Source organism: Coloeus monedula (genome assembly GCF_965178545.1).
Source record: "Coloeus monedula genome assembly, chromosome: 4".
Lineage (NCBI taxonomy): Eukaryota > Metazoa > Chordata > Aves > Passeriformes > Corvidae > Coloeus > Coloeus monedula.
The window spans coordinates 22,332,616-22,351,848 of NC_138784.1; the positions used below are offsets into that span (position 1 = coordinate 22,332,616).

At 41.8% G+C, this 19,233-nt stretch overlaps 1 protein-coding gene across 2 annotated transcripts in view; it reads left to right on the top strand.

The window, feature by feature from the left end:
- Positions 1-693: 693 nt before the first annotated feature.
- Positions 694-19,233, top strand: part of CRY1 (cryptochrome circadian regulator 1) — a 39,590-nt gene continuing 21,050 nt past the window's right edge. For both annotated transcript variants that reach the window (XM_082280477.1, XM_082280478.1), the window contains exon 1: positions 694-1,185. In XM_082280477.1, coding sequence (XP_082136603.1) covers positions 1,028-1,185 — 158 coding nt within the window. In that variant the 5' untranslated portion in view covers positions 694-1,027. The remainder of the gene's footprint in view (positions 1,186-19,233) is intronic.

A 19,233-nucleotide genomic window follows, 5' to 3' on the forward strand; every position in this document is an offset into this window, starting at 1 on the left:
TGGAAGCGTATTTGGGCGCGGCAGCGCCGCACGGCCGAGCCGCTCTCTCTTGCTCGGGGGTTCTTGCCCAGCTCTTGTGACCAACACCTCCCGGCTGCAGCGGGCGGCTACGAGCCCTGGGCCCGCGTCACAGAATCGTCAGGGTTGGAAGGGGCCTCTGGAGCTCCGCTAGTCCGACAGATGCTCCCTACGCACACGCTTACATAAGCGCCCCGCCTGTTTCCCGCGGGATGGGACTGGATGCGATGGGACCGGCGGGCACAGCCCGGGCTGTGGGGGCGGTGACCGGAGCGGCACGGGCACGCGCGGGGCGCGATACATAACAGGCCGGCGGGCGCGCGCGCGCCTGCGCCTCCCGGCGGAACCGGCGCCACCAAGAGCCGCCTCGCGGCCCCGTGCTCATCCGGGTCCCGCCGCACCGAATCGCGGGGGGGTGGGAGAGAGTCGGGCCCCGCCCCCCGCCGCCCCGCCCCGCCGCGGCCTGCCGGCCCCGCGCCGCCTTGGCGGGTGGGATTCCCGCCGAGGTCGCGGGCCCCCCGGCTGCCTCCCGCTGCGCCGCGGGCGCGGGGCCGCCCGGCCAGAGCTCCCTTCCCCCGCGCGCCGCCGGTACCGAACACACCGCAGAAACGTGAGGGGCCGCGGTCACGTGGGGGCGGCGCCGGCCAATGGGCGGCGGGGGGCGGGGCGGCCGGCGCAGCCCCGCGGCCGGCGCAGTCACAGGGCGAGCGGCGAGGAGGCGGCAGTGGGCACGTACGGCGCTTTCCGCGGGCAGGGTGCCCTCACCGCCCCGCAGACACCGCCGGAGCCAGCGCTTCCACCTTTCGTCCCTGCTCTCCCCGGCGCGGGGGCTCCGCGGGGTGATGCGTCCCCGCCGGGCGGCCGCTCCCGCCGTGTCCGCCGGGTCCTAGAGCCGTCCGCAGCGAGGCCCCGTGGGCCGCCCCGCCGCCCGTCCGTGCTCGCCCGGCGGCGCCGGGCCATGAGCGGCCCCGCGGGCGGCGGCGGTTCCCGCTGAGCGCCCGCGCCCGGCATGGGGGTGAACGCCGTACACTGGTTCCGCAAGGGGCTGCGGCTCCACGACAACCCGGCGCTGCGGGAATGCATCCAGGGCGCAGACACGGTGCGCTGCGTCTACATCCTGGACCCCTGGTTCGCTGGCTCCTCCAACGTGGGCATCAACAGGTGGCGGTGAGTGCGGGGCGCTGCGGGGGCCCTAATCCCCGCGTTATGTATTCGGTCACGCTGCCTCCCCGCCATCCCCTCCCCTCCGCGCCCGATTGGGCCGCTGCCAGCTCCGGCTTCCCTCGGCCGCCCGCCCTCCGCGCGGGCCCGGCCGTGTTACATATCCAGCCCAGCGCCCGCCCGGGCTGCGGCTCACGCGCGCACGTGGGAGGGACGGGAAAGAAGGAGCCGGGAAGCCCCTGGAACAGTGCGGGCCGGGGGGCCGTGGCTTCCCGGGGAGGGGGACCCTTGTTCTCGCCCCCGCGGGCGGCGGTTCAGTGCCCGAGCGCTGGAGCTCAGAGCGGGGCTGCTGTCGGGCGGAAAGCCCTGTGGGGAGTAGCCCAGAGCGATTGCACCATCTCAGGAACTCTGGGCAGTCGGGAACCCCAGGGTGACTCCGTCCTGGAAAAACTGTGAAGCTGCTCGCTTAGCTCAGAAGTACTTTCTCAGAGTAGCGTTCCTGCACGAAAGGTTATCACAGAATATCCTGAGTTAGAAGTGACCCACAAGGATCGTGGAGTCCCAGCTCCTGGCCCTGCACTGAAGAGCCCCAAGAAACCCACATTGTGCCTGAGAGCTTTGTCTAAATACTTCTTGAACTCTGGCTGGCTTGGTGTGCAGTGTCCCTTTCTGGAGTGTGGAGATTTGTTCCTACACCTTCAAGCCATTTGTAATTCTCCTCCCCAGTTTAAAAATGAGCTTTACTGTGGAGCTGTGACTGATGCTTGCATATTAAATGTGTGCCATATTAAGGCAGAGGTTAGTAGGACTTCTGTGCATGCTTGTCATGTGAGATTAGTTAAAACATCGCTAGCAATCTGAAAATTGTTACCCTTTAAAAGGGTTGATAATGCAGTAGTTTGTGTATTGTCTGTCCCTCCAATGTCAGGAACTTAAAATGCTCTTGAACTTAGCCTGCCCAGACTACAATGCTGAGAAGTTGCCTAATTATGGAACAAGCAATGAAACTTACCTTAACCCTATGTCATAGAAGAATGACAAAGTTTAGATACTTCAGGTTTCACTTGAGTTCACTTGAAGGATTATTCCTTTTGGATTTAATAATTTTTATCCTAGCTTATTAAATACTTTACCAACCAGGTAACTTACCTTTGGAGTTCTGGGTTTCTATTTTTTTTTTCAGATTTTGAGAGGTTTTCCTTACAATCATCTTGTTTTCAAGGGATAGAGATACTAAAGATGCTTTATGTGAACTTTACCTTGATGCTTATTTCATTTGCACTGACAAAAACAACTTAAGAATAATTGTTAGATACTTTCCTTATTTGAGATTCATGATGTACGTTTCGTTTATAAGAGATTTTTAATTGTTTTTGTTTTGAATAAATTTTTTTGAATAACATTTTGACTTCATGAAGAAGCTCAGAGATCTTAATTTTGTGGATCATACATGAATAGCTATTTAAGTTTTGAAAGAATGTGGACAATTGGCACAAGTCTAAGTGTTAAGGAAATCACATGTCTAAGAATACATGTCATAGGTTTCTAATGTGCCCTGCAACTGAAATGCTGAGCAGTTTTTGGTTGTATTCTCTGAGCTAGTGAATGATAGACAAGTGTGAACTTTGATTCTAGCAGAAGGAAGTTCATGTCTTCAGTGCTATGGCCCTGGTTCTTCAATGACTGTGTAATATGATCATTAGCTAATAGAATCCTTGAGTACATTTGTGTGTGATATATTTGCTGATTGGTTTGCTTTAACAGTGTTTTCAGTGTTTAGAAGGCATCTAGTCCTTCCACTGCATTTTGCATTTGGAGAAAAATGCCTGGTTTTAGTTGCTGGTCAGAGGGACTGAGTTTGGGGTATATTACACCTCCCCTGTCCAAAGCACTTCAGGCAATCTCCTGGTACTCAAATACCCTCAAAGCACATGCTGCGCATGGATTTGAGTAGGAAATCTTGCATAGCCTGGTTTTGTGAGATCATCAGGTTTTTTTCAAGTTTAAAAGTACAATAACATTATAGAATAACTGTCTGCTAAAGCTGTATGTTTATTATGGGTCTTCTCAATACATTTTTATTTAAATGGACAGTTACTAGTTTGGTATGAATCTATTTTAGGTCCCAGTGGTTTTAATGAGATGCTTTTAACCAGTGCAAATACATACATTCACAATAAGTATACACAAGATCTGTGATGCAGTTTTTTGGTTTGCCAGTCTCATTTGGGACTTGTAATTAATGATCAAACATTTTATGTTCTTGCTCACTTGATGACCATGATCAGAATCATTGCTAACATGCCTGTAGAGTAGGGTGTTGAATTAGACAAAACATTTTCTTTGAGACTAGGAGCAGAAGCCCTTCAGCATTAGGAACATGAGTCAAATTTAACCTCCTGGTGTGAATTTATGGGGGTTCGTTCCTAATTTGAGTTGATTGACACCAAGGGTTTGTGTTCTGGTGAGTTTGTGGTTCTAGTGCCCTGGGCAAAACTATTCTCTATCAAACTATGACTAACACAATCTCTATGAGGAAAAATGGCGAAAGAATACAAGAAACCAGGAGGTTTAGTTTCTTGTTAGAGTACTGTCACTCTGTTGGGTCACTAGTTATGGTTTATATAAAATAAAGTGTGTTAAATCTGGTAAATAGCAACCTTTAATACATAGATGCTTTCTAATTAACTTTAAACAGTCATGTAACAATCAGGAACTAATATTTTTGTGTAATTGCACTACCGAGCAAGTCTAATTACTAAGCAGTCACATGGTCTTACTGACCTCCTTTCTCCTGGCATTCAGCCTACCTGTTCTAAATTCGTGAATGCTACGTCACAAATGCCAGGACCTCCCTCAGCTCACTTCATTTTTTTCTGGTTCTGTTCTGTTTCTCCTTATTGTTCCTTTTTTTTTTCCAAGCTGTCAAATAAATCAAGATGTGCTTTCATTGAGACATGCTTTTTCTATGGGATGAGTTCACAGTGTTGTTCACAGATCAACACTTGAGAGAGAGAAGTTACTTGGTGCAGTAAAAGGTGATGGAGAAATGGTGGAGGGAGATGCTAAATGCTAAAATCACACTAATCTCCTAAAATTTTGTCAGTTGCCCTTAAACGTTTGGCACCAGAATTAGCTTGCATCTAATTGTGTCAACAAAGCAGACAAGGAATGTAACTTGCATACTCCAACAAGTAACCATTACGTACTTCTGAAAAAATGTGTTCGTATGTGCTCAGACTTTTCCATATTAAGGAGAATGGGATCTTATGCTTAACACCATCACCTAGGGGAGAGTTTAATTTAGTCCTAGTTTTAGTGCAGTGGCAATTGATCACAATACCTGAAAAGAAATGCAAACATTCTGTTAGTTGCTGCATAAGGATTTACTTTAGGTAATAATTTACTTCTTTTAGTTTATCTTTTTGAGTGTGTATGTCTTGTCTTTAATATGTTACCTAAAACACTGGTGTGCAACAGCTGATTTTATAAAGATGGATGGTCTAATCGTGCCAATCCTTGTATTTCTTTTTCTTAACCATTTTTGAAGACAACAGATTTCACTTTTAAAATAAGAGTAAGAATTTTTTTGTATATCTCTTAGATTTTCTGAGAATATTGATGTGTTCAACATCCTTCAAAGTTAGCTGCTGCTATTATGGCAGATAGTGGTACTGATTTTGGAGAAAGAAAAGAGGTGATTTTTTTTTCCACACTCACATTTCAAGCAAATTAAACATTAAAACCTGAGGGGGAAAAAAAAGTTTAATTTCCAGGACAATCACTGCAATTCATGGAAATGGGAACTTGTTTTTAAAAATTAATACTTATAGGCATCTTTCTGTAGTATCTTATTAAATTTTGCTATTCTGTGCATGTGGTTTTGAAACTATAGTTTCAGCTTATGTAGGTATGATTTGTCCAATAGAGATGTGTATGTTGGATGTGGGATTGGTGGAAAAAGTTTGTCAATAGAATTAATCTATGAGTGATTTGAGTTTCCTATATATAATTCAGGCAGACACAATTTGTGTATTATGCTTTGTTAGTTTTGGTGACATGATTAGTATGTAAATAGGAATACACAGAAATATTTATGACTTCCCTGATGAAAACATCCCTCTAAGTTTGTTTTTATTGTGTAGCACTTAGAATGAAAATCTATTTGATGTATGAAATATTTAATATGAAGCCCACCAAAGGCACTCTGTCATTCCCCTCAGTTAGACAGGGAATGGAAAATACAACAAAAAGCTTGTGGGTTAAGATAAGGGCAAGGAGAGGGCATTCAGCCATTACCATCATGGGGAAAATGAATTAATTTATTACTAATCAAATCAGAATAGGGTAACAAATAATAAATTAAATTCTTAAAGCACCTTCCTCCCACCCCTCCCTTCTTTCTGGGCTCAACTTCACTCCTGTTTTCTCTACCTTCTGTCCCCAAAGAACACAGAGGGATGGGGAATGGAGATTTTGGTCAGTTCATCAAACATTGTCTCGGCTGCTTTTTCCTCAGGGGAAGGACTCTTCACACTCCTGTTTTCGCTGCCATGGTCCTTTGTGGGCAGTAGGTAAACAGCCTTCCTCTCAGTGGTTTTCACCACGGTCTGCAAGGGGAATCTTTGCTCTGGTGCCTGGAGTGCCGCCCTTCTTCCCTGACTTAGGAGTCTGCAGAGTTGTTTCTCTCACATATTCTCATTCTTCTCTGGCCTCAATGGCTCCCAAGCAGTAGCGTTTCCTTCCTGTCAAATACGTTATCCCAGAGGTGCTGCCTTGGCCAGCGGCAGGTCTGTGTTGGAGCCATCTGGCACTGGCCTGGAAAGACATGGGGGAAGCTTCCAGCAGCCTCTCACAGCAGCCACCCTTGTAGCCCCCCAATACCAAAACCTGGCCATGCAAACCCAGTGCAACCCATCATGCCCTCTAATGAGTGGCTTCAGCTCTAGGGCAGTGTGTGCCACTTGGAGCACTTCTGTTCACCCAGCCCATTAAATTGAGGGTGATTAATCTGTAAAAAGTCTGTATGTAGCTTGTTTCCAGAAGGTGCATGTTCAGATGGGAGTTCTGTGGTACTAGCAGTTAGATTGGAGAAACCCCTTAGTGCCACACCCCTAGGCTGCTCACCTGTTCTCTTCCATAAAAACCATTTTTTACCCCAAAAGTGCCTGCAGTTCAGCAACTCCCTCTATAATTTGTGTTATATGATCTAGCCCTATGATTTACAAAGTACGTCACTGAAGCACACTGACGTATGTCCTCATGGGTTTAATCCTGCACTGTTGATGAAAGGGTTGGCTCCACCCTTTTATGATAGCACACTGCCCTGTGGTGAGCCAGTTTAGCTCATCAATCTGTCCAAAAGAGATTAATTACCAGTTTTGGTGGGATTAGCTCTGTGGTAGATTGTGCCAGCAAAAAGGTCACGGTAGTAGTAGTGAAGAGGCAAAGAATGGAAAGGGCAGGTACCATTTCTTTCAGTGGCAGTATGGATTTGAGTCAGATTACAATGGTCACGTAATTCTGGCCTGCATTGCTCAAGTCTGCAGTAACCACAAGGTGCTTTTTGGAAGGGGATTATTGTTTTTTTCAGTGGCTTGCCATTTGCTGACACCCTTTGAAATGATACTGCTGAAAATAAGTATTGGCCTTTTTACTGTGCAGGGAAAAGGTGCAATTTATTTTTTGTCACACTGTAAAAATGTGAGAAATAAGCCTGCTAGCTGAGAAATTACACTGTGCTTGTTTCCTTATTTTGGTGAATGATCTTGTATCACCAGATTCTGTAATGTAACTATTATTCAGTTGGACAAGAAGACTGCACTGGTTGGTCTGGAGGGAGCGGGCAGTACTGCAAATTGAATTGTGCTCAGTAAGTTGGTTTTTCCAAATAGCAGTTACTATAGGCCAGAAAAATTATAGTGAGCATCTATGCAATTTGGGTTTTGACTCCAAGGTTGACCTTGAAGTAATCTTAGTTCCTCAGGTTAAGAAATTTTGAGGTTTTAGACACCTGGTTTTACATCATTAATCTCCAGGTTTCAGGATGTCCAGAGAAGATCTGGGTCGAGTGTTCTTAATATGTGAGAATAGTATGTGGGTTTTGAGTATTAAGGAAGAAATGTGGTTTTGAAACAAGTCCATAGGGTTTTTAAGTCTTCCTTCTCTTGGGACCAGTAATCTGTTTTTGTTTTATTTTAAATAAGTATCAGTAGATCACGTTGTAGGGGAAGGTAATCAGTCTGCACATCATGGTATTTCCTGCTCTGGTCACAAAGGGGGAGGGTGATAACCCCCAACAAATACCATCTGTGATGAATGTGAAAGCAGCTTTTTTTAGGCAGTTGAGAATGCAGCATTCTTTTTTTCTCAACTGATCAGTATGTGGCAGTGTCAATGGATTCTGCATCAATTCTCCAAGTTATTTTATATATTATCATTCTCTTTTGGCCATTTTAATACAATAAAATATACTCTCCTCCGGTTTGGGAAAATGTCTTTATCCCAACCAATGGAAGCTACTCTTTAAATATATTATGCAAGTGTTGCAGAAAAGCCTGTTTATCGTTGTGCACTGCCTGAACTTTTTGGTTTCTAACAGTTTATCTACAGCATGGAAGCCTTTATTTTCAGAAGTGGTTCTTTTCCATACTCTGTCTCTGTGCCTGGCAGGTTTTCAGGTTAGTTATATAACCTGTGATAGGAGGAAGGTCAAGCTGCCAGCAAAGTCGGCCATTTTTTCAGTGTAGAAGTCACACTAAAGTCTGTGATATTATGAATTTGCATACTGGAAGAAACTCTTTGCTTTACAGAATTTTGTGACCTTCCCATAAGGACCTAAAAGGGCAAAAGTCAGCTTGAGCACGAGTGGGTTGTGTAAGCAGTGTGAGAGTATGTGGCTTTGTGTGCCATGGGCTTAGGAATTTGCATATCACGTTTTAGCAGGTTTAATAGCCATACCTTTGGCTACCCCTAGGAAAGGACTGGATTTGATTACCAGGGTAAGAACTTCATAGTATTTTGGTGCAATACATTTCACTTAGATTTCTCAGAACTCTTAATTTAACATGGAGCAAGGTTAGTTTGTGTGCTTCTGTGTACTTCTGGCTTTCATGTTCTTTGCAATCTAGGTCAAGAGGTGAGCTATAATTGCAATGTTCTTCTAACCCTGAAGCCTCCATTTGTTTTTCAGGTCACCATAAAGCATTTGCTTTCACTGCTTTGGAGTTTCATGAGTGTAAATGATTTTTTGTGAGGGAATAAAGCTTCAGTGGAGGTGAAGGATAGACTGGAAAGGACAGGTCAATATTTCAGTGTTCAAGTGTGTAAGTGAAGATGGCTGTGGCAAAAGTCTACATGTGCATCTGTATTTTTGGAACAGTTACAAATTGGAGTGCATTCCAGTTACCAGTGAAGATAATAAAAACCAACACATGAGCTTTGTTAGCATTAGTTTAAACAGTAGCTGAGCTGCAGTGAACAGAGCTTCTTAAAATACGATTTTTTTTTTTTTGCAAGTTCTGTACTTTTCTTTTTTTTTTTAATTATTATTTATTTTAAAATTGCATTAATATTTGAAAAGTCTAAAATTCAACATTGGTAAACCTGGCCAGGAAATAAGAATTTCGTAATACTCAGGGCTTCACAAGTAAATTCAGGTGTCAAACTGTTGCTTATAATCTCTTTGAAAAGTGCAACAACTTTCTTGCAATAAGACAAAACCTGTTCAGTTTATCAGAGATGGAAGGGATTTCTTGCAGTTGAACATTGGTTAGGATGTGTCTTGCATATCTAATTTTTGTATTGACAGGTATGTGATGTACACCTGAGCTTTTGTGTTATGCATTGCTTCCTCCTACAATTAAACTAGAGAAATTTTATGGACCTGCTTCAGAAATGTACTTTATCTCAGTGTTTATTAATTTGTAGGAAATCTTTCCCTTCCTGTTCACTCTCATGCATTTCTTCTCTAACATCTGTATGGTTGAGGCTCTTTCACAGACATGAAAAGTTAAGGCTATAAAATTCTTGCAATGAAGGTTTGTACCCTTTCATAACACAGACCCTCATCCCTTCAAAATTAAAACCAGAAATGTTGAAAAAATTCTGTTTAAGCTCAAATGGGGAAGTTGTGAAATATGAACATGTACTATGAATTCTTCAGTGATGGAGATGAAATATCTATAGTACAGGTTACTTAGGAACAATTCCTGTAAGGAAAACTTGGATTTTTCTATCTGTTATCTATCCAAAGTATGAAATCCATGACATAGGAAATGCTTTATTTTTTATAGTAAGGAACCTGTGGAGTTCAGTGCTTGCAGAATTTTGTTTGCCTGTTTCTCAATGCCAATGTTCTACTGACCTTGTTGGTGAGGGGTAAACTGTGCTGCAATTGAGAGAGAGAGACAGAAAGTGGTTGAAAAAACAGAAATAGGAGTGTAATTTGCATCAGCCAGAGAAATAAATAGGTAACGTGTTCGTGTAGGCTGCTTGCTACTTCATGCCTTGTATAGTTCATAAAACACGATCGTGGTCTGAGTGGTTGCAGTTTTGCTGTGCACTAAAGATACAGAACACCATGGCAAACTTTATCTCAATTTCACAATCTGTGCAGTTCTGAAGTACTGGGAAAGTGCACCACAGAATTGTGATACTGCATTTTATAGAGCCACTGGCATTGAAAATAGTGGTTTGATTTCTAATATATTGGATTAGTTGAAGAACGGACTAAATGTTGTCTTTGCTATGTTCTCTACAGAGTTTCCTCTGAGTTGAAATTTTCTGTCTGTAAGTCCTGTGACATCAAGTGATTTTTTTTTTCTTTCTCCTTTATGTTTTATATTCTAGAGACTAAACAAGTTCATTTTTTTTCTAGAAGTCTTAAAGTTGAAGAAAACATTGTGGCTTTTAGCAGAGATTACCTAATATTTTTTCCCTTTTTTCTGTCTGATGGGAGAAGCATGACTACATCTGTAAAATTGAGACATGCGTTTAAAAGAAAACATTCTCCACAGTAATTTTTGCCATCCAGGTTTCAGAAGGGCCTTTGGGGGAGGAGGTTGCATTTCAGTTTTGTTCTTTATAAGTCTTGCTGTTAGTGAACTCATCCAAGTCTTAATGAGGGTGATCAAGCCAAGGATGGCATCTGAATTATTTGTTTTATTTGTGTTGCCTAGGGATAATTCCTGTGACTTTCCATCATTACTTTTCAGTAGATGACAGGCCTGGTATGGTCTAGTTTACAGTGCTTTATCCGTGTTTCTTTTTAGGCAGTGTAACTGTTTGCTGTTTACTGCTATTGCACAGTATCTCCCAAACCCTGTGAATGCTTCCTTAAATGACTCTATGAGAGACTTTAATTTTTAATTTTTTTCTCTAGCATACTCTTTCACTTGGATGATCTAGAAACATCTACTAGTATGTAGTTTGTTCAGTTTATGACAAAGGAAAAAAGTTGTAAATTGCTGTGATATTGACAGTTCTGCTTTAATTGTTGTGTATTTCCCCCTTTTATTTCAAGGCTTTTGTAACCTGAGGAGACCTGTGTAAAATTAATTTTCCTCATATAGTCATGGTGCTTTTCAGTGAGTAGGGTTTTTTTACTTGGTTGAAATTTCCTTTCTGGAAGGTAGTTGCCAATAAATTTACTGTTGAGAAGTACTTTATTTCAGCAGTAGTGTGTTTTTCTTCTAAACCATGGAGAAAATCATGAGTTTGTGGGGGATAATGTGCATCTTTCTATTTTTACATTTTAGAACTTGGCTTTCTGCATTCTTTTGAATATAATTTCACCAACCCCTCTTTTTCAGTGCCAACACCGAAACAGTATGTTAGTTTGTCAAAGCAAAATTTTTCAATGCTGCATTTGCTGAAAGTTTTACTCCAATTTTTTACTGCTTCCATATGAGACAGCACAATGAAGCTTGCATTTTTGGCACTGGAAGTCACACTTTCAAACTGAAAACTGTTACTAGTAATTGTATGTTCCTCTTTCAGCAGCAGCCTTCCCTATTTTTTTTTCGTAATTCTGCACTTTTTTCCTCTATTAGTCTGTCTTTATTCCAGAATCTTACCTTAGAGTTGTTGCTCTATGGCTTGTCAAGTGCAGTTGTAAAGTAAAAATAATTTTTAGGCTTTTAGGGTGTTTTTTTACTATTCTGTTTGAAGAGTATGTGATTTTCAGGAACAGTTATGCCATTTTAAGTGGCTTGTTCCCAAATGAAAGTGTGGGGGAAATTCCAAAAACTTTTCCACTTGCAGTACTGTGTTGTCACCAGTTGCAGTATTTTTCCTGCTGAACTTAGAAATTTTAAGAATACTTAAGGTAAAGTAAGCTTTGGAGAGCTTTTTTTCTGTGTTCTTTGTTTTTCTGCTTATATCGTATGAGCTGTATCTGTCAGAAGCTTTCTGTTGACTGGAGTTTTAATTACGGTGTACCATATGGTAATGCCTAGCTTGCCTTTTCTTGGAATGAGTTTTCTTTTGTTTGGAAATGTTTGTCTCTTGTGCTTGTCTGTTTAATTTTACCTTGAATGAAAGCTTTTGAACTTGGGATTGAATAAATTGATCAAAAAATACCTAAGTACCAGTCAGTGTGATTGATGTTTGAAGTCTTGCAGTCTTGTTTCTACAGAGGTAATTATTTCCTTCTTTAGTTTAAGAGGTGATACTTTTTTCCGTTGTCATAAGGAAAAATGCTGATTTTAACAGCAACAGTAAACAGGAAATTATGTCATTGTCAGCATTTCTTCCTGGATTTGTGTGGTGCCTTTGTATCTCCCCTGTCCAGCGCATGCAGGGTTAAATAGGGTTTAAAAACATGTGAGCTTTACCTGCCATTCACCAGGGTTTTTCTTTTACGCAGATTTAGTGTTATTTAGACCTGTAATGAAGGATGGTGCCCATGAGCTTGTGCTTGGTTGGTGGTACAGGAACAGCCTGTTTGTGCCGAAGTTTGGTGCCAGCTGTTGAGTCTGGCAGGGGACACGCTGTTCACGAGCGGCTGTTCCTTTTCACACCTTCCCCTTCCATTCTTTATCAGCTCCTCCGGCCCTGAGCGCTGCCGTGGGACTTTTTGAGCTCCGAGCACATATTGGGTTTCACGTAACCTTTAGCCACCAACACTTCTGAATATGACACAGAGGAGCAGAACCGACCCGCTGCTTGTACCTGCTCAAATGAAGCCTTTCTCTGTCCCTGTTGGGAGTAAAGCTCGGCTGTGGTACAGGAATCCTCTCGGAGCGGCTCCATAGGGGAGGAATATTCGGCTCTTACTACAGCGGTTACATATAACTGGAAAAGTAGGTCATTGTGGCAGGGAGTAGTCCAAACAGCCGCCCGGTTGCTGCAGCAACGACCTACTTTACGAAACTATTTTTGTTGATTCATATTGAAACGTTCTTCTTGAAAGCGCTATAAGGAAATGATCAGGTTAGGAGATATGTAACAATGAAAGCTGCAGGCTTTGTGGGCTCCTCCTGCCCTGCTCCTTCCCCTCCACCCCCTGCCCCCTTGGTCTTGCCCCCTGATGTTGGATATAGGAGGATTAAAGCAAATAAGGTTTGTTTCTGTTCAGTTAGACCTCTAGTGGGGAACATCTTTTTTTGCTTGAAGGTTCTGTATAACAATAATGCCTATCATTGATTATGTTTCCAGAGTTCAGAGCCTACAAGTCTTCCCCTATAAATTTTGTCTATAGAAATAATTTTAGAGTTAAAACGAACAAACAAAAAACCCACCTTGTTCTAGGAAAAGATAAACTCTTTCTTTAGTGCTGGAACAGGCTCCCCAGGGAAGTGATCACAGCATCAAGCCTGACAGAGTTCAAGTGTTTGGACAATGCTCTCAGGTACATGATGCAATTCTTGGGGTTGCTCTGTGCAGGGCCAGGAGCTGGACTCTCTGGTCCTTGTGGGTCCCTTCCAACTCAGGATATTCTATAATTCAATGGGTATCACTTTTCTGGAATGCTAACAATTTCTCTTGATATTCAACTGCTCTTATACTAATCACTTGTCTCCAACAAAGTTTATCCACATTCAGGAAGGTGGGCTTGGTGCCTGCCCCCTTTTTTTTTTTTAATTGGCAGTGTTCTTGTCTGAGTCTTCTCTTTTGTTATTAATTCTAATCCTTACACAAGCAAACTGGAAAAAAGTGCAGTGGTTCTGTATAGAAGGATGTTCTCCAGTTGTCTACCTTTATTCTTTCAACAGAGTAATAAAAAATGCTGTCACTGATGTTTAGGAAGTGAATTTTGGAAATCCATTCCTGTCTTCTAAAAGGAATGGATAGATGGGGAAAATGTAAAAGTACAGTTGTTACAGTAAAGGTTTCATTCTTTGTAAAATTCTTTATCTAAACTACTATGACTTGGGCAGAGATGACTGAGTACCACTCCATAGTTATCAGAATCTTCTACTTAACTGTACTATGCAACTTTTTAACATCAATTTAGTTACTTCAAATGATGTACTTTCTGTTGGTCCTGGCCTTCAGTATTGCAGAGAGCTGCTGAAGTTGTGGCAGATGAAGATAGCATGTTTATCTAGAAGTTATTTGGATTTTTTCGTCTGTTGTGTCTCGAGCTATACTTCAGTTCCAGGACTTATGTTACTGAGCTCCGAGCATCTCCTGCGTCAGCTCTGTAAGGTCTCTGCAGCCTGAAGTGAACAGTTACCTCCATTGGTCTGCCCACGTGCTGACATAGTTGAGGACAAAGTGGAGGTTTTCGGGATTTGTGCAGCTTGGTAAACAAATCTGTGTTTCAGTTACTTGTTTGGGGGGGGGTTTAAGTGTTACATGATTATTACTCAAAACCATGAATACATCTTGAGCAAGTTTATCTTGTATTCAGCTACAAATGACTAATTTCAGCTTTGAAAGACCAGTTCAGAAAACTTTGGCATTTTGATTCATAAGAGTAGCAGTGGGAAGTTAAGACAGTGCTGAAAGTCTGAGCACCATAAGGTGAGCACCAGTCAATTCTAATTAAGATTTCCAAGAATAGCTTCAGGGTATTTTTTTTCAATTTTCCAAACTTTCTACCAATTTCTGTGCTTGCTAAAGGATTTCAGCTATATCCTTAATTCTCTTCTATTAGGTAAATAGATTCTTAGGATATGGGAAGCCAGAGATGATGGAATTGTACCTTAAGGACTTATTTAAGGCAATTTATCCAGTGTAGTTAAGAAAAATACTTATTTAAGCCAATGTTTTATTTCTAGGAAACATAAACCTGCAAAATTTTACTAGCACTAATTGTAACTTTAAAGAGGTCACTTTAATGTAAGGAGAGGAAGAGGGTTTTGTTAAAGTAAATGAAGGGCAGTGTAAAATCTGTCCTTCAGAATCAGATTGCAAGACTGTCTTGTTGGAGTGCTCTTATCATGCTTGCTCTTTTAAAATGAGCCTTAGCTGTTACTTTCTCATGGACAGCTTAGATTGCTGAAAATAACGTGGCTGAAATATTTTATAAAGCAGACCGGCTCTCTTTTAATTACATCAAGCCTTAAGAGCTGCTAATTTAAATAAGAGAGCTTGGATACATGAGAATAAGGTGATTTAAATTTATTTATGTATGAGCATGTCTGTACTCTCAAGTAACTCTAATTTTTTAATTTGCTTCCAGGTAATATTTCCCCAGTTGTCTCCAGTACAATTTGTTTGCTATTGGGTTTTCCTTTATGGATCCAACCAGTTCCTTTCTGGAGAGAGCAGGCATAAAGAATTAAAGTCAAATAATAAAGATTTTGATTTATCAGATTGGAACTAGAGGATTAGAAAAAAAATAACCACAGAATATGTACATTAAAGAATGGAAGACACTGGGAGAGAGAGATTTAGGAAGCTGTGAGCCTCTTAGTCTCCTATCACCAGCAGGCTGACCTTTGTAACATGAAGTAATTTGAGATGTTAGTTTCGAGTTACAGGGGAATAATTTAGGTGAGTAATGGGTGCCCTTTGAGTATGAAGTTAAGATCCAGACTTCATAGAAGCTAAATACACTATTTGCTGTGATGTATTGTTCACAAAATAGAAACCAACTCCATAATGCTATTTCATGGAATCACAAATGGTTGGGGTAGGAAGGGACTTTGGAGATCATCAAGTCCAACCCCCCCCCCTAAGGCAGACTCACCCAGAGGAGGTTGCAGAGGATGTGTCCAGGTGGATTTTGAGTATCTTCAGGGAAGGAGACTGCAACTTCTCTGGGGCCTGTTCCTGTGATCTGTCACTCCCACAGTAATGAAGTTTTTCTTCGTATTCAGATGGAGCTTCCTGTGTTTTGGTTTGTGCCCATTGTCCCTTATCCTGTCACTGGGCACAGCTGAAAAGAGTCTGACTCTGTCCTCTTAACACTGCCCTTAAGATATTTGTATGTATTGGTAAGATTCCCTCTATGTCCTCTCTTCTCCGGACTACACAGGCGCAGCTCTCTCAGCCTTTTCTCATTAGAGATGGTCCAGTCTCCTCATCAACTTTGTAGTCCTCCCCTGGACCTTCTCCAGTAGTTCCTTGTCTTTCTTGAACTGGGCAGCCCAGCATACCCGGCCACAACCCTGGACACATCACTCTGGATGTGGCCTCACCAGTGCAGAGTAGAGTGGGAAGATCATCTCTCTTGACATGCTAGCAATACTCTTCCTAATGCATCCCAGCGTACCACTGGTCTTCTTGATGAGAAAGGCACACTGCTGGCTCCTGGTTTAACCTGTTGTCCACCAGGAATCACAGGTCCTTCTCTGCAGAGCTGCTTTGCAGTAGGACAACATTTAACCTGTACTGGTACTTTCATGCACTTCTCCTGTTCTCCATGACCTTTCAGAGATGATAGAGAGTGGATGATGGTTTAGCAATAACATCTACCAGCTCCCTCAACACTCATGAGTGCATCTCATTGGGGCCTGTGGATTTCTGGATGTCAAGCTTGACTAAAGGATAGCTAATCTGATCCTCCTTGACCAAGGGAAGGTCTTCCTTTCCTCAGAATTTCGCTCTTGCCTGCATGCTCAGGGATTCCCATAGTCTGGCTTTAGCAATAAAGACTGAACAGAGAAAGCATTCAGTAACTGCCTTCTCTGTATCCTTTGTCACCAGGGCACCCACTTGATTCAGCACTGAGCCCATGTTTCCCTAGTCTTCCTTTTGCTACTTGTAGTGAAAAGTAGGAAGGTGTAGAAGAAGCCCTTCTTGTCATGTCATACATGACATCCCTTGCTAGATTCAATTCCAAATGGACCTTAGCATTCCTTATCATAGCCCTGCATATTCTGAAAACGTGCCTTTATCCCTCCCAAGTGGCCTGTCCCATTTTCCATATTCTGTAAATGTTCTTCTGTTTCAGTTTTGTCAGAAGCTCCTTGCTCATCCACACAGGTCTTCTGATCCTTTTAATTGATTTCTTACGAATAGGGATGCTCACTGGTCCTTAGCTTGTGAGAAATGATGCTTGAATATTAACCAGTTCCCTTGGACCACTTTACCTTCTTGGGGTCTTAACCCTTGGGATTCCTCCAAGTAGGTCCTTGAAGAGGCCAGAGGTAGCTCTCCAAAAGTCCAGGGTTGTAATCCTACCTATTACCCTGCTTCCTTCATCTTTGGGACATTATGAATGCCTTTTGAATAGGACAAAAAAACAGTGTGTTTCCTTCCTTTGGGAAAGGCTAACCTTGAAAAGATAATTCAGTTGGAGAGAAATTAATGAGGGATGGTATGTAAGGAAATGCTAGCTTTGTGCCCAGTGTGAGCTAGGTTTGATTCAAATTAGTTTGTTGTTCCTAATAGAGCAATATTGCTTGCTGTAGTTGATATTCTATTCCCACTCCATATCTGAAATGGTCTTTATTCCTTAGTGTCAAAGAAGATGCGCCCAAAAGGACTCAGCTTGGAGAGATTAAATTTTAAACATGTTTTTCTCTTGATTATTGTTCAAAGCCCTTTCTTTCATCTGTTTTCAAAGAATGGGTTGGTTTTTTCCCCTGAGAACTTCTTTTACAGCTGTACATGGGCTTGGATGTATCTTGCATTCTTCCTCCATCACAGCTCTGCTTTGGCTTAAAGATTATAACAGTAGTAAATATTAGGGGAAAAAAAGCCAAGTGACGCACTTCATGGTCAGTGTTTGGTTTTGTTTTTGCAAGTGGATCAGCTCTACTAAGTTATGAAAGATGCTGTAGTCCTGAATTGCTCTCTAAAGGAGCTGGTTTTTCTTCACTGAGTGTAGAGCAACCCTGCAGGAGATTAGTTAGCTCCCACAGCTACTTCACTTAAGTATCTAGAGTTGAATAACATGAACTTTTTCCTGCTCTTGTGTATACGCTCAAAGGATAATACCTTTATGAAATGTGTTATTGTATACCATTTTAGGATGTGGAAGTTGGATGTGGGATTCATTGAAACAATGTGGTACAATAAGGGATGCCTCTGTGACCTTGATTTGGTAACAGGAAAATACTGCTGTGGCTGGCTGCCAAAGGGTGCTGTGGAGTGTACATAACACTTAAATCCTGTCTGAGCTTAATCTTCTTATTGTTTCGTAAGAATATACTGCTTGCAGTAAGACACATTGGTTGGTGGCAATCAAACAGGAAAATACACTGGTAAAATATTAAATATTTGTATAAAGGGACATCAAACTTGAGATACTTCCCAGTGCCTCATACTCTGTTTTGGTATTAGATTTGGTATTCGCATTGTGATTCCTGTTGAAATTAATATGAGTTGTATGTTTACCTGATACTGAAATCTCCTAATAACCTAATCAAACATATGGCAAAGTATGTGTGAAAGAAAAGTACGCTTGCTCTCTCTCTGAAGAGAAAGAAATGGTGCATGATTTGTGTGATTAATACATTAGGGTCTAATGCTGTAAATTATACTCCCTCTAATAAAATGTAGTTGGTATTATACAGTGTGCAATATTCTTGCTTTTTATTGAATCCAGCTCTACTAAACTCTGAAAGATGGAGGAGGAATATCTGATAACAGTGTTGGAAAAAACTATTGAACAGGGTAATAAAGCTAGCAGATGTTAGGCTGCCTAAGATAATTCTGCTAGACAAAGCTGGGTGGCAATCAAATATCCATGAGTCTCATGTTTGACAGAGCTTCTCTATTGATGGAAATCAATGGCTTGATGTGAGGACTAGTGGATAGATAGAAGGTGTTCAAAAAGACAGGTTAAACACAAGTTTGGATGGATTGCTGGAAGTTGACCAGTCGTGGGTAAAAAGTATTAATCAAATTAGGAGCGGAACAAGTTTTATTACTGTTCTTTTTCACTCAAGTTCTTAAATTTCCTCTTGGAGTGAGGAAGCCTAGCTAAATTCTTACATTTTGTGTGTCTGTGCAGTCTAACACTCCTATTAATGGTTAAATTCAGAATCTGGATTAGTTCAGAAAAATTACTCTTAATGGTTTAGCACTAGCATTTTCAGATGTGAATAGCACCTGCAAGAGAAGTCAATGCATTTTAAGTCCTCTCAATTCCCAGCAACTGCCCTCATTTTGTACTGGCACGGATGGTTATATGTGATTGTGGTTTCTGGGTGTTCATTACTCCTAAAAATAACCCCAAACAAGACTTAAGGGTAGCCTTATATAGTGTGTCTATAAGTATCCTTCTTGCTAGTCTCCTCCCTAAATAAAAGTGTTACCTTTTTAACAGTCTGCTCCTGGATAGTCTTTAGTCACGTTAATAGTGCAGAGCCAGGAGCATTGCGTGATGTAGTGCTAGCTTTAGGTCATTTTGTTAATGATTAACTGTGTTAACAATTATTAATTGAACTTTTTGAATAGCTACTTTGATGGTATCAGTTTATTTCAGTTGCAGGGTAGCTAAAATTATGACCCGTATTATGCAACTATTGCCAGTTTCTAGCAATTAGTTTATATTTTAGACCCCAAACGTACCTTGTATGATTGACAGCAGGGGAGGTTGTGGAGTTTCTAGGAGTCAACTACTACGATTTCGTGTGCATGTCTTTTAAAGAGTGAAGTCTTCAGCAGCTTTGATGACAGTTCTGAATATCATAATTAGATGTCTCTGGCAAA